Source organism: Chiloscyllium plagiosum, chromosome 1 (assembly GCF_004010195.1).
Source record: "Chiloscyllium plagiosum isolate BGI_BamShark_2017 chromosome 1, ASM401019v2, whole genome shotgun sequence".
NCBI lineage: Eukaryota > Metazoa > Chordata > Chondrichthyes > Orectolobiformes > Hemiscylliidae > Chiloscyllium > Chiloscyllium plagiosum.
This window is the reverse complement of record NC_057710.1, coordinates 76,308,243-76,324,076: the sequence shown is the minus strand read 5'-3', so window position 1 is coordinate 76,324,076 and position 15,834 is coordinate 76,308,243. Positions and strand designations below refer to the sequence as shown.

The following is a 15,834-nucleotide window of genomic DNA, read 5'->3' as shown; positions in this document are numbered from 1 at the left end:
AATTCGTATGTTCCCCAAACGGAAACCATAAACGAACAGGCAAATCCCTTGCTTACCGAAGACCAAGCACGCAGCATTCAAGTCATTCGACCCGGACCTTTACAGGAATCCAGATACGACCTCAGCAAGGCCATTAGAGATGCCAAGAGGCAATAACGCACTAAGTTAGGGACCTAAACTAATCACACAGCCATCTGCCATCTGTAGCAAAGCCTACATGACATAGCGTCACCCACCCGGACACACCTTTCCCTTCAGTCATCACTGCAGATGTCAGATCAGCCTTCTTGAGAGCGAACCCGTGGAAAGCGACTGACCCAACCGTACGCTTAGATCCTGTGTGGATCAGCTGGCTGGAGTATTCACTGACATATTTAACCTCTCCTTGCTATAATCAAGAAGAACAAACAAACTGCGTGCAACGTGGCTCAATGAGTACTGTCCAGTGGCTCTAACCTCCATAATTATGAAGTACTTCGAGAGGCTAGTCATGGCTCACATCTAGCCTCCCGGTCTGCCTCGATCCCTTGTAATTTGCCTACTGGTGCAACAGGTCCACAGCAGATGTCATTTCTCTAGCCCTAAATTCATCCCTGGAACATTTGGATAACAAGGATACCTATGCCAGGTTTCTACTTATTGACTACAGCTCTGCCTTCAACACTATAAACCCAACCAAACTAATCTCCAAAATCCAAGCTCTATGCCTCTGTTTGGCACTCAATAACTGGATTCTCGATTTCCTGACCCATAGACCACAATCAGTGAAGATAGGCAACAGCACCTCCTCTATGACAATCCTCAACACCGGGGCCCCATCAGGATGTGTACTCAGCTCCCTACTTTCCTCCCTGTACACTCACGATTGTGTGGCCTAGTTTCATCTGAACTCCAACCAAAGGTTCACTAACGACACCACTGACGTAGGTCGGATATCAAACAATGACGAGACATAACACAGGAAAGTGATAGAATGCCAGGTATTGTGGTGCAAAGATAACAATCTGTCCCTTGATCTCAACAAAACTAAACAGCTGACAAGGGATCCTCCGAAATTGTCCACCTTCTTCTTCAACTGAGAATTACTCAATACTATTGTTGACAGGGCCCTCAACACGGTCGGACTTATCTCCCACACTTATTCCCTCACCTCCTTCTCTCCCACAACAACGATTGGGTTCTCTTTGTGCTTACCTACCATCCCACTGGCATCCACATCCAGAAGATCATTAACCACCATTTCCACCAATGTGAAGACAAGTCAAGATGTCACCACCAGACAAATATTCCCCTCCCCTCCCTTGTCTGCCTTTCGCAAGGACCATTCCCTCTGGGTCACCCTCTGCGCCTTTCTTCACTCCCAATACCCCACCCCCATAAGCACCTTCGACTGCAACCACCGAAGGTGTAACACCTGCCCATTTACCACCTCCTTCCTCAGTATTCAAGGGCCCAAACATACCTTCCAGGTGAAGCAGCGCTTTACCTGCACTTCTCATAATCTAGTCTAATGGATTCGTTGCTCAATGTGTAGTCTCCTCCACATTGGGGAAATGAAGTGTAGCCTGGGTGACTGCTTCGAAGAACATCTACATTTTGCCCACAAAAAAATGACTCTGAGCTTCCAGTTACCTGCCACTTTTTCATACCACCGTGTTCCTTGGCCAACATCTCTGTCTCAGGCTTGCTGCAGTGCTCCAGCAAAGCTCAGTGCAAGCTGGAAGAACAACACCTCATTTTCTGCTTGGGGACTCTGCAGCCCTCCAGACTCAATATCAAGTCCAATAATTTTAGGGCCTGAACTTCCCCATGTCTTAGCCCCCTACTACACACACCTTGTTATCATATAGTCTTCCATTACACACTACTTACTGTTAGCCACTAACAGTCTCCATTAGCAGCTATTCACCCTCCTAGATCATTATCGCCTCCTTTGTCTATCTAACTGTTCTTTTCTCTTTGCACTCTCTCCCTACCCATTGCTTCCTCCTTACCACACCCCCACCCTATTTTTTGCATATAAACCAACGTTTTCCTAGCTACCATCAGTTGAGGAAGGGTTGCCAAACCTGAAATGTTAAGCTTGACTTGTCTTCACAGATTCTGGCAGACCTGCTGAGTTTTTCCAGCAACTTCTAATTTTGTTAAGAACTGAGCATCAACTTCAAGAAGCAAGAAGGAGCACACTTCCTTATCAATGGAGCTGAGGTGGAGACGGTAGACAGTGTCAAGGTCCCAGGAGCGATGATCACTAACAAAAAGACCTGGACTACCCACATTAATGCAACAGCCAAGAAGAAACAACAACATTTCTTCTTCCTCAGAAGGCTAAGGAAATTCGGAATATCCATAAGGATCCTACAACTTTTACAGATGCACCATGGTTTGATAATGCAGCTGCTCTGCCTAGAAACCTAAGAAACTGCAGGAAACTGTGAATATAGCCCAGACCATCACACAAGTCAACCTTCGATCCACTGACTCCATCTATACCTTGGGGCAGATGCATGGAGTGAAGGTAAAAACAAAATACCTTTGTTAAAAAAAAACTTGGTTTAACACATATACCAATTAACCATTTCACACTATCCATGATTATAATTGTAAATTTTTTCTCAGTTCTGTTATTCAACAGATTTTATTGCACTAAAAAACAATTTTATGGGGTTTTAAATGGCAATGTAGAAACAGAAAAGTTAGAAATCTTGCTAATTTGACTGACTGCAAGTATTAGGTTGGGGAGATGTTGAGCCACATTACAATATGTGAAACAGCACTAAACGCACTGACATACCGCAACTTCAGAATTCCTGTGCTGACTTGTGCATGTTCTGAGAAAGGGTCATCCAACTGGAAACACTAACTGATTTTTCTGCACAGATGCTGCCAGACCTACTGAGCTTTTCCAGCAACTTCTGTTTTTATTTACAGCATCCAAAGTTCTTTCAGGTTTTGTATTGAATAATTTATCTTTGCCATATTCACACAGGTTATTATTTGTGACTTTGATAAGCATCACCTTGGTACTGTGGAAGGGGTGAAAAGTTGATTGGATGGATTCAAAACATTGAGTTCAAAAGATGGGCATGAAATTGTGAAGTGATAGCACGATCAAAGATTCTAGAGAGAAAAGTGAAGTTGGAGATGGGAGATGGGAAATGGCTTGCAAGGACGGGTCAAGGGTTTTTTTTCTGAAGAGAGGGTAATTATTGCAGATTTAAAGGAGAGGGGTACTTGAAGACAGAAAGAGAACCATTAAATATATCAGCTAATATGGGGTCAGAAAGGGAAGCACGGGTTGGTTCAATTTCATGGGAGTAGAGCGGGAAGTGATTCTAATGGACACGATGAGTTTGGTGGGAGCATACAGAAGTATAGGACAGTTAGCCAAAAAAACATATAATTTCAGGATTAGGATGATCTTGTAATACTAAACTATTTTTTCAGACAAGAGCTGAAGTTGTTAGTGTTTTATGTAGTTCAGTCAGATCTAAGGAGGAATGGCTAAATTAGTTGTTTGCAGAAATTAGTTGTTACCAGATCAGGGTGAAAGACAGTAATGAATTTACTCAGGGTGGGCATTTAATTAGCCTTCCTTCCCTAACTAGGAGAAAGTGAACCCTCCAACCACAAGGGATGAATGCAGATTTCTCTAGCTTTCTCATTTCCCCTCCCCCCACCTTTTCTCAGTCCCAACCCTCAGACTCAGCACCACCTCTTGACCTGCAATCTTCTTCCCGACCTCTCCGGCCCCACTTCCCTAACTGTCTGGGTAGTCTTCTATTTATTAAAGAGATTTTTACATCAGCTGGAAAATCCAGAGTATTGGGCAAAATGTTTGTTAACACCAGGTTCAGTATTATTCTCGACTGATTGCATAAAATGGGCCCAAAACATCTAACAAATAGATAATAATGAATTTCTGGGACACTTACGTTTCTGTCTTAAGGTATAATTTTCAAAAATATTGTACCAAACACTTAATAATTTAATTTTTATTTAAAGATGGATCATCAATAGTTACCTTGAACTTAAAATTCAAATCACAGGCTAATTCGTAAATGAGTGAATTGAACATAAACATATTGTTAATTGCACTCACCAGCCTTGATCATCTTCCCCTTCTGGTTGAACTGGTTCCACCTCTGGAGTTTCCGAGATGGCCTTTGTCAGCTTTAATTTGAATCGATCAAGTAATGCCAAAGTCTGTCAACAGAAACCATTCATAAATAGTTAACAAGAAATTGAGACTGTCTTCAGAACTTGGATCAGAGATATAATATACCTTTGATAATTTAAGACATTCTGTACAAAATAGGTATTTCTTGCAAGCTACCTGTTTACATTCGATGTCATCCCAATCTGTTCAATGTTTGTGGCTTCTTTGTCTTAGAGTCATAGAGATGTACAGCATGGAAACAGACCCTTAGAACCAACCCATCCATGCCAACCAGATATGCCAACCTAACCAAATCGATTTTTCAGCACCTGGCCATATCTCTCTAAACCCTTCCTATTCATATACCCATCCAGACGCCTTTTAAATGTTGTAATTGTACCAGCTTCACCACTTCCTCTGGCAGCTCATTCCATACACGCACCACCCGCTGCGTGAAAAAGTTGTCCCTTAGGTCCCTTTTATATCTTGCCCCTTTCACCGTGAACCTATGTCCTCTAGGTTTGGACTCCTCCACCCCAGGGAAAAAAACCTTATCTGTTTAGCGGGAAAATTGACTTTTCAAGCAAAAGCCCTTCATCAGGATAAAGGGCTTTTGCCCAAAACGGCAATTTTCCTGCTCCTCGGATACTGCCCGACTCCAGCACCACTCTAATCTTGACTCTAATCTCCAGCATCTGCAGTACCCACTTCTGCCTTGTCTGTTTATCCTATCCATACCCCTCAGGATTTTATAAACCTCTATGAGGTCACCCCTCAGCTTTCAAAGCTCCAGGGAAAACAGCCCCAGTCTATTCAGCCTCTGCCGACAGTTCAAATCCTTCAACCCTGGCAACATCCTTATACATCTTTTCTAAACCCTTTCAAGTTTCACAACATCCTTTCAATAGGAAGGAGACCAGAACTGCACGCAATATTCCAACAGTGGCCTAACCAACATCCTGTACAGCCACAACATGACCTCCCAACACTTTTACACAATGCTCTGACCAAGAAAGGAAAGCATACCAAATCCCTTCTTCACTATCCTATCTACCTGCAACTCTATTTTCAAGGAATTATGAACCTATACTCCAAGGTCTCTTTGTTCAGCAACACTCTCTTGGATCTTACCATTAAGTCTTATTCTGATTTGCTTTTCCAAATGTTTATCTCATGTTTATCTAAATTAAACTCCATCTGCCACTCCTCAGCCAATCTGATCAAGATCTAATTGTAGTCTGAGGTAACCTTCTTCGCTGCCAACTACACCTCCAATTTTGATGTCATCTGCAAACTTACTGACTATACCTCCTATGGTCACATCTGCATCATTTATATAAATGACGAAAAGTAGTAAGCCAGCACTGATCCTTGTGGCGCCCTGCTGGTCACAGGACTCCAGTCTGAAAAGCAATCCTTCACTACCACCCTCTGTCTTCTACTTTCAAGCCAGTTCTGTATCCAAATGGCTAGTTCTCCCTGTATTCCATGAGATCTAACCTTGCTCACCAGTCTCCCATGAGGAACCTTTTCAAATGCCTTACTGAAGTCCATATAGATCACGTCCACCCCTCTGCCCTCATCAATCCTCTTTATTACTTCTTCAAAATATTCAATCAAGTTCATGAGACATGATTTTCCATGCACAAAGCCAAGCTGACTATCCCTAATCAGTCCTTGCCTCTCCAAATACATGTAAATCCTGTCCCTCAGGATCCCCTCCAACAACTTGCCCACCAACGATGCCAGGCTCACTGGTCCATTGTTCCCTGGCTTTTCCTTACCACCTTTCTTAAATAGTGGCACCACGTTAGCCAACCTCCAGTCTTCTGGCACCACACCTATGACTATCGATGATACAACTGTCTCAGCAAAGGACCCAGCAAACACTTCCCAGCTTTCCACAGAGTTCAGGGGTAGACCTGATCAGGTCTTGGGGATTTATCCACTTTTATGCATTTCAAGACATCCAGCACCACTTCCTCTGTAATTTGTACATTGTTCAAAATGTCACTATCCATTTCCCCACGTTCTGTATCTTCCATGTCTTTCTCCACAATAAACATTGATGTAAAGTACTCATTTAGTAACCCCCCCGCCATCTGACAGGCTGCCTTGCTGATCTTTGAGGGGCCCTTTTCTCTCCCTGGTTATCCTTTTGTCCTTAATGTATTTATAAAAAAACCTTTGGATTCTCCTTAACCCTATTTGCCAACGTTATCTCATGTCCCCTTTTTGCCCTCCTCTTCTAAGGATTCACTTGATCTCTCCTGTCAATACGTGACATATGCTTCCTTCTTTTTCTTAACCAGAACCTCAATTTCTCTAGCCGCCATCCCTTTACCTGCAAACATCTTCCCCCAATCAGCTTTTTAAATTCTTGCCTAATACCATCAAAATTAGCCTTCCTCCAATTCAAAACTTCAACTTTTAGATTCGGTCTATCCTTTTCCATTACTATTTTAAAACTAATAGAATTATGGTTACTTGCACAAAAATGTTCTCCCACTGACACCTCAGTCACCTGCTCTGCCTTATTTCCCAAGAGTAGGTCAAGTTTAGAACCTTCTTAAAACTAATAGAATTATGGTTACTTGCACAAAAAATGTTCTCCCACTGACACCTCAGTCACCTGCTCTGCCTTATTTCCCAAGAGTAGGTCAAGTTTAGAACCTTCTTTAGTAGGAACATCCACATATAGTACTGAATCAGAAAGTTTTCTTGCATACACTTAACAAATACCTCTCCACCTGAACCCTTCACACTACAGTAGTCCCAGTCTATGTTTGGAAAGTTAAAACTCCCTATTGTAAACACCCTATTTTTATTTACAGATAACTGAAATCACCTTACAAATTTGCTTCTCAGTTTCCCACTGACTATTAGGCAGTCTACAATGCAATCCCAATAAGGTAATCATCCTTTTCTCATTTCTCAGTTTCACCCAAATAACTTCCCTAGATGTATTCCCAGGAATATCATCTCCAAGTACAGCAGTGATACTATCCCTTATCAAAAATGCCACTCCCCCACCTCTCTTGCCTCCCTTTCTGTCCTTCTTGTAGCATTTGTATCCTGGAACATAAAGTTACCAGGTCCCTCTCACCTTTGAGAACATTCCACACCCTCTCTGAGACAGCCTTGATCCTGGCACCAGGAAGGTAACACACCATTCTGATTTTTCATTGCTGGCTGCAGAAATGCCTGCCTCTGAAGAGAGAGTCCCCTAACACAATCGATTGCTTGGATCCCAATATACCCATCATTGCATTAGAGTCTGTCTTGATACCAGAAACTTGGCTTTTCATGCTACATTCCCCTTAGAATCCATCACCCCCTACATTTTCCAAAACAGCATACTTGTTTAAAATGGGGATAGCCGCAGAAGACTGCAGCAGTACCCGCCTATCCCTCCTACCTTTCCTGGACTTCACCCATCCACCTGACTGTATCTACAGTTTTTTTTCCCTTCCTTACTGCCATCCATCACATTCCCTAGGCTCTTGTAAATTCCTCATTGCTACTAACTGTCGCTCAAACCGATCCATGTGATCCGATAGGTTTCGCAATCAAATGCACTTACTGCAGATATAATCATCAATAACATGTAAACTCCCACATCCGACAGGAAGAGCATAGCACTCAATAAAGGCCATCTTTGCTCCTTCACAATCTACAGAACCATAAAATAGCATAATCTTTTTGCCCTAAAAAACTCGGACAAAAGGATTAATAGAGTCATAGAGCTGTACAGCATGGAAACAGCCCCTTCGGTCCAACCCGTCCATGCCAACCAGTTATCCCAACCCAATCTAGTCCCACCTGCCAGCACCCGGCCCATGTCCTTCCAAACTTCCTGTTCATATACCCATCCAAATGCCTTTTAAATGTTGCAATTGTACTAGCCTCCACCACTTCCTCTGGCAGCTCATTCCACAAACACACCACTCTCCATATGAAAAGTTGCCCTGAGGTCTCTTTTATATCTTTCCCCTCTCACCCAAAACCTATGCTCTCTAGTTCTGGAAAAGACCTTATCTATTTATCCTATCCATGCCCCTCATGATTTTATAAACCTCTATAAGGTCACCCCTCAGTCTCTGATGCTCCAGGGAAAACAGCACCAGCCTACTCCACCTCTCCCTACAGGTCAATTCCTCCACCCTGACAACATCTTTGTAAATCTTTTCTGAACCCTTTCAAGTTTCACAACTCTTTCAAGTGCGTGCAATGTTCCAACAGTGGCCTAACCAATGTCCTGTACAGCTGCAACATGACCTCCCAATTCCTGTACTCAATACTCTGACCAATAAAGGAAAGCAGACCAAATGCCTTCTTCACTATCCTATCGACCTGCGACTCCACTTCCAAGGAGCTATGAACCTGCACTCCAAGGTCTCTTTGTTCAGCAACACTCCCTAGGACCTTACCATTAAGTGTATAAGTACTGCTAAGATCTTGAGAAGGTTCTCCTCAAATAGAATACTTATTTCCCATCCTTCAGAAACTTTGTTGGCCAATAGTGTCTCGTACAAAAATGAAAATTCTCTGAAACTCTTTTTAGAAATGAGTGTGATTATTAAAAGAGGTCTATTTGCTTGTTACCACTGTCTGGCCCTGTTACCTTTCTGTTAACCTCTTTATTCATTACCGAATATGTACGGATGAAGCATTCTCTGGATGTTTTGACAATGACAACATGTTGCTTGAGGGGACATGTTAATATTATTTGTTATGTAGACAAATGGAAACATCAGTCCTGAGTTTTAGCTACAGGAACTGTTGAAAGATATTTCATAACAGAAATATGCAAGGGAGGTGGTGGTGTAGTGGTACTGTTACTGCATGAAAAATCCAGAGATGTAGACTAATGCTCACCATGGCAGATGGTGAAATTTGAATTAAGTTAATATATCTAGTATTAAAATCTGGTCCACGGTAATCATGACACTATTGTCCATTCTTGTGAAATCCATATGGTTCATCAATGGCCTTTGGGGAAGGAAAATCTGATGCTCACGCGGTCTGGTCTAAATGTTACCCCAGATCTTTAGTGGTATGCTTGACAGTTAAACGCTCTCTGAAATGGACCAGCAATTGGGGTTATGAGCTGAAGTACTGCAGTCACAGGCTCTGAGGCAACTGCGGCTGCCACAGAGTTCTGTGCTCCCTGTTGTCATAGGTCTTCTCTCCATAGCTCTCCACTGTCAATAGACTATTAATAGACAATGGGTGCAGGAGTAGGCCATTCTGCCCTTTGAGCCTGCACCACCATTCATTATGATCATGGCTGATCATCGTCAATCAGTATCCTGTTCCTGCCTTATTTCCATAACCCTTGATTCCAGTATCCTTGAGAGCTCTGTCCAACTCTTTCTTAAACAAATCCAGAGACTGGGCCTCCACTGCCTTCTGGGGCAGAGCATGCCACACAGGTGAAGAAGTTTCTCCTCATCTGTCCTAAATGGCCTACACCTTATTTTTAAGCTGTGTCCTCTGGTTCGGTTCTCACTGAGAGGTTTTGAAAGTTTTTTAGCCTCAAAATGGGTTCATTATGGGAAAATGTTTGCAAAGCACTGTTAACATTCATGGCCTGGCATAGCCCTCAATCTAACCAAGTCAGAGAGATCAACTCTGTATTAAGGACAGTGCAGTAGACGTGCCAGGTGCAACACCAAGACTACCTTAAAAAAAAGTGTCAACCATCTACAACACAGGGCTAAGTGCATGCCAAGCAACATATGATAGGCAGAGCTAAAGGATTCCATATTCAATGGATTAGATCTAAGCTTCACAGTCCTGACACCTCCAGTTGTGAATGGTGGCAGACAATAAGCAACTCATTGAATAAAAAGATGCCAAAAGTACAACCATCTTGGAAACACACAACATCGATGCTAAACACAAGGTTGAAGCTTTTATAAGAATCTTCAGCCAGAAATGACATGTAAATGATCAATATTGACCTCCTCCTGAAGTGCCCAACATCACAGATGTCACTCATAACTAATTCTATTCACTCCATGTGATCAAGAAATAATTTTTTTTCTCTGTCTCCATTTTCATGACTAGCAGTATCATATTTGCTAACTTACAGTCTGCTGGGACTGTTCCAGAATCTGGGCAAGTTTGGAAAATCATAGGCACTATCATTGCAATTGCCTATTTTAGAACCCAGTGATGTAGCCAAATCCTAGAGATTTGTCAAATTTTAGTACCTGAAGTCTCCCTTGTACTTTTCATCCTCCTGTGGAAGTTAGAGGTGGAATCTGGATAGAGACAATGAGGAATTTCTTCTCCTAAATTGTCGTCTACCCCAGAGAACAATGGAGTTGAGTCATTAAATACATTGAAGATAATGATAGACAGATTCTTGAACTATTAGTAAGTCAAGGGTGATGGGGATCAAGTTGGAAAGTGGAGTTGATGCTAAAGTCAGATCAGCCATTATCTTATTGAATGGCAGAACAGGTTCGAAGGGCAGAATGGCTGCCTCTTGCTTCTTGTGTTTGGAATTCAATAGGTGTGAAATTTAAAAAAACAAATATGACCATAAAAACTACTTGATTGCTACAAAGCAGCATAGACTCAAGAGGTGAAATAAAAACAGGAAATACTGAAAATGTTCAATAGTTCTGGTAGCATCTGTATTAAGAAAAACACAGTTAACATTTCAAGTAGCTGGCCTTTCATTAGAATCCATAGTATTTTTCAAAGTCAAGAAGGTTTTCTGTAACAGCTTTGATTTCTTCAGAGGGTGGAAAGGAAAATTTCTGGTCTTTTTGTCCCATTTTGGCCTTGGGACATGTTTTCCCTTTTTTCTACTTCTCTCAGGTTGTTACATTGCTACTACCTTTGGGTCCAGTTGTAACAAGGATCCTCTTTGAAGACTGGTTTCAGTCCAAGCAGTGGCTGCCGCTCCCAGTGGAATTACAGGCACTGGGCTGCTGATGGCCATTTCATTGGATGGCAGATTTCAGAGGTCGTATTTCTTCTCAGAAGCTACAACCTGAGCCATGTAACAGCCTGATGGCTGAAGACTACATCAGGGCATCCCAGCCATGAGCTACTAAACTCAGTTCCAACTTTTCAGTTATTGCTGAAAAGTAGTTTCAGGAGTTGCACCAATCAGGTTAAAAATTCAGGAATTTAATTCTAATCTAGGAGACTTCCAATCTGGAGTTGTGGCCTGGTAACTGATTATATAATGTTCTGACAACAAAAGAAACCTACTCTAAAGATGATACATCGAATCTCAAAATAATGAATGCGTTTTGTGACTGTAACAGAACATTTGAGTGAGCATCTTGCAAGACGTGCAGAAGAAGAAGAATTGAGGCACTGGTATAAGGTAATTGTATGAGTCAACAGATATTACAAGAGCGGCCAAGAACATGAATCTTTTCAGTTTGAACTGAAACCTTTTTACTTGTTGGTGCAAGAGAAAGTGAGGACTGCAGATGCTGGAGATCAGAGTCAAGAGTGCGGTGCTGGAAAAGCATAGCAGATCAGGCAGCATCCAAGGAGCAAGAGAATGATCAGGAAGGGCTTATGCTCAAAACGTTGAATCTCCTGCTCCTTGAATGCTGCCTGACCTGCTGTGCTTTTTCAGCACCACACTCTCTACTTGTAGGTTCAGGGTGATGAATAGAAAGTATTGACTTTCTATACCCCAAATAAAAATTGAGATTTTTGCGGTGGGACTCAGTTATTAAAATTCATGAAACCCAAACATGCCGATGATAGTAACAAAAGCATTCACAATATAACTGCTTCACATTATCCAAGATTAAGAAGATGTGTCACATGCATTCAGCATTCAATATTTTGACATACTTTCTTTTAACACAGAGAAAGGAATTTTTTTGATTCCTTAAATAGCACAGGTGATGGTGAGAAATGTAGGAAAATATAGCAAAAAAACTTGAATCTTTACATCTAGAAAGAAATGTTTCTCTTCCCGTTTAAGCAGCAAATTCAGATTCTGGCTAATGAGCAATGACCACCTTATTTCCACGCATTTGCATCTCAATAATAGGCCTTTTTGCCTCATTTCTATATAGACTCCAATTTTCCTTTCCTTCCAGACAACAAAGTCAGAGCAGTTACCTGGTGGCAACATCTTATCTCTTGCTTCTCTGCACCTTTGTCCAATTTTGTCTTCATCACAACCTCCCTGCATGCACTATGAACACCACTGTCCTTTACCCTTTGTCAACCAAAGTCAATATTGGCAAACCACCAGTCTCACCTCATCATTATACTTGTTGTCAGACCAACTCAAACTTGAAAGTAAAATCCTTCAGGACTTTACTTTCAAGCACAAGGACACCTCTGACTTGCACGTTTTTGCTGGGTTGTTTCACATACAGTGACACACAAGCATTTCATGCAACTACACAGGATGCACCTACGACTCTAACTTTCATTTCAATTTACACATACTTGGAGCCTCTGTGGCCTGCATGCTTTTTTAGACCAGTGTTATTCAGTACTAACTTACAGGCAGTCAGTTTCAATGGCTTACAATCCTGCATGCAAGTGCAATCAGTCTGAGGATTAAAGGTCAGTCAGGGTCTATGGAGATATCAGTTTGAGGTCTGTGCAGTGCATGCTGGGAGATATTCTCACAAATCAATCAGCAGGTAGCCAAAGTGAGAAATGGGAGGTGGGTATTAATGATCAGGGAAGCAGGAAACTTGGAGTTTAGCTTCTTTAACCTGTTTGTCAAAAGAATTATATACATTCAAAGGGGCTTTTCAAGATTGAGCGGAGGGATCTCAGAGTGTAGGACTGGACAGGGAATACTGGGAATGATGATTCTCACATGTTACAACTACTCCGGCCTGTAGATGAGGAGATTGTATGGCCAGCAAAGCATGGCAATTCACAAAGCCATGGGCTCTGGGGGAATCTGTACATTAACAGTTATATAAATGGACTAAATGGAAATGGGGAAAACTTCAAAGTCATCAGGAATGCAGAGTCAGTTACACTAAAACGAAACGTGAACGTTGGGGTATCATGCTGCATCTTAGGCAGTCTGCGAGTCACTCAAGGACTTAAAAAGTTTGTCAGCTTAATTCTAAAGTCACTTGTGCAATAACATATACAATACATTAACAACATATATAGGAACACCTTTCAAGCCCACTTCATCAGTTAACATAATGATGGCTGATCCCATCTCAGCCTCAACTCCACATTCTTGTTCACTCTCCATAACAATAGACAATAGGTGCAGGAGTAGGCCATTCTGCCCTGCAAGCCTGCACCACCATTCAATATGATCATGGCTGATCATCCTTAATCAGTATCCTGTTCCTGCCTTATCTCCATAACCCTTGATTCCACAATCCTTGAGAGCTCTATTCTTAAATGAATCCAGAGACTGGGCCTTCACTGCCCTCTGGGGCACAGCATTCCACACAGCCACCACTCTCTGGGTGAAGAGGTTTCTCCTCATCTCTGTCCTAAAAGGTCTACTCCGTATTTTTAAGCTGTGTCCTCTGGTTCGGCACTCACCCATCAGCGGAAACATGTTTCCTGCTTCCAGAGTGTCCAATCCTTTAATAATCTTATATGTCAATCAGATCCCCTCTGTCTTCTAAACTCAAGGATATACAAGCCCAGTCGCTCCAGTCTTTCAGCGTAAGGTAGTCCCGCCATTCCAGGAATTGACCTTGTGAACCTACGCTCCACTCCCTCAATAACCAGAATGTCTTTCCTCAAATTTGGAGACCAGAACTGCACACAGTACTCCAGGTGTGGTCTCACCAGGACCCTATACAGTTGTAGAAGAACCTCTTTGCTTCTATACTTCTTCCCTCTTGTTATGAAGGCCAGCATGCTATTAGCCTTCTTCACTACCTGTTGTACCTGCATGCTTACCTTCATTAACTGGTGTACAACACCCAGATCTCTCTGTTCTGCCCCTTTACCTAAATTGATTCCATTTAGGTAGTAATCTGCCTTCCTGTTCTTGCCACCAAAGTGGATAACCATACATTTATCCACATTAAACTGCATCTGCAATGCATCTGACCACTCAACTAACTTGTCCAGGTAACCCTGCTTAGTATCATCAGCAAATTTGCTAATGTTATTGCTAATACTAATACCATCTTCTATATCATTAACATATATTGTAAAAAGCTGCGGTCCCAGTACTGATCCCTGTGGTACCCCACTGGTCACTGCCTACCATTCCGAAATAGAGCCGTTTATCACTATTCTTTGTTTCCTATCAGCCAACCAACTTTCAATCCAAGTTAGTACTTTGCCCCCAATACCATGCGTCCTAATTTTGCTCACTAACCTCCTAAGTGGGACTTTATCAAAAGCTTTCTGAAAGTCCAGGTACACTACATCTACTGGATCTCCCTCGTCCATCTTCAGAGTTACATTCTCAAAAAATTCCAGAAGATTAGTCAAGCAAGATTTCCCCTTCATAAATCCATGCTGACTCTGACCTATCCTGTTTCTACTATTCAGATGTGTCGTAATTTCATCCTTTATAATAGACTCCAACATCTTTCCCACCACTGAGGTCAAACTAACTAGTCTATAATTTCCTGTTTTCTCTCTCCCACCTTTCTTAAAAAGTGGTACAACATTAGCCACCCTCCAATCCGCAGGAACTGATCCAGAATCTATCGAACTCTGGAAAATAATCACCAACGTATCCACGATTTCTTGAGCCACTTTCTTCAGTACCCTGGGATGTAGACCATCAGGCCCCGGGGACTTATCAGCTTTCAGACCTAACAGTCTCTCCAACACCAATTCCTGGCAAATATAAATTCCCTTCAGTTCAGGTCCTTCAGCCACTGTTACCTCAGGGAGATTGCTTGTCTCTTCCCCAGCAAACACCGATCTGAAGTACCAATTCAATTCTTCTGCCATTTCTTTTTTCCCCTTAATATATTCCCATTTCTGTCTTCAAGGGCCCAATTTTAGTCTTAACCATTTTTTTGCCTTTCACATACCTAAAAAAACTTTTACTATCCTCCTTTATATTATTGGCCAGTTTACCTTCGTACCTCATTTTTTCTCTGCATATTTCCTTCTTAGTAATCCTCTGTTGTTCTTTAAAAGCTTCCCAGTCCTCCGTTCCCACTTATCTTTGCTACGTTATACTTTTTCTCTTTTAACTTTATATATTTCTTAACTTCCCTCGTCAGCCACGGCCACCCACGCCTCCTCATAGGATTTTTCTTCCTTTTTGGAATGAACTGATCCTGCAACTTCTGCATTATACACAGAAATATCTGCCATTGTTCCTCCACTGTCATCCCTGCTAAGGTAGGGGGAGGGGGAGGGGGAGGATCGCTAGAACATTGGTACCTGATCGGTTCAGGTGGAGACCGTCCCAATGGTACAGATCCCCCCGGTTCCAAAACTGATGCCAATGCCCCATGAAATGGAATCCCTCTTTCCCACAGCAATCCCTTAGCCACGTGTTTACTTCCCTAATTTTCTTATCCCTATGCCAATTGGCACGTGGCTCGGGCAGTAATCCGGAGACTATGACCCTTGACCTGTACTTCAATTTCCTTCCCAGTGCTTGATAATCCCCAAGCAGGTCCTCCACCCTAGCTTTGCCTACGTTGTTAGTCCCAACGTGGACCATAACAACTGGATCCTCCCCCTCCCGCTCCAATATCCTTTCAAGC

The 15,834-nt window shown here is 42.3% G+C and overlaps 1 protein-coding gene across 2 annotated transcripts in view; it reads right to left on the bottom strand.

The window, feature by feature from the left end:
* The window catches only part of cwc27 (CWC27 spliceosome associated cyclophilin), a 273,662-nt gene that overhangs the window by 46,980 nt on the left and 210,848 nt on the right, over window positions 1–15,834 (bottom strand). For both annotated transcript variants that reach the window (XM_043689551.1, XM_043689542.1), the window contains exon 13: window positions 4,103–4,206. In XM_043689551.1, the coding sequence (XP_043545486.1) occupies window positions 4,103–4,206 (104 nt within the window). The remainder of the gene's footprint in view (window positions 1–4,102; window positions 4,207–15,834) is intronic.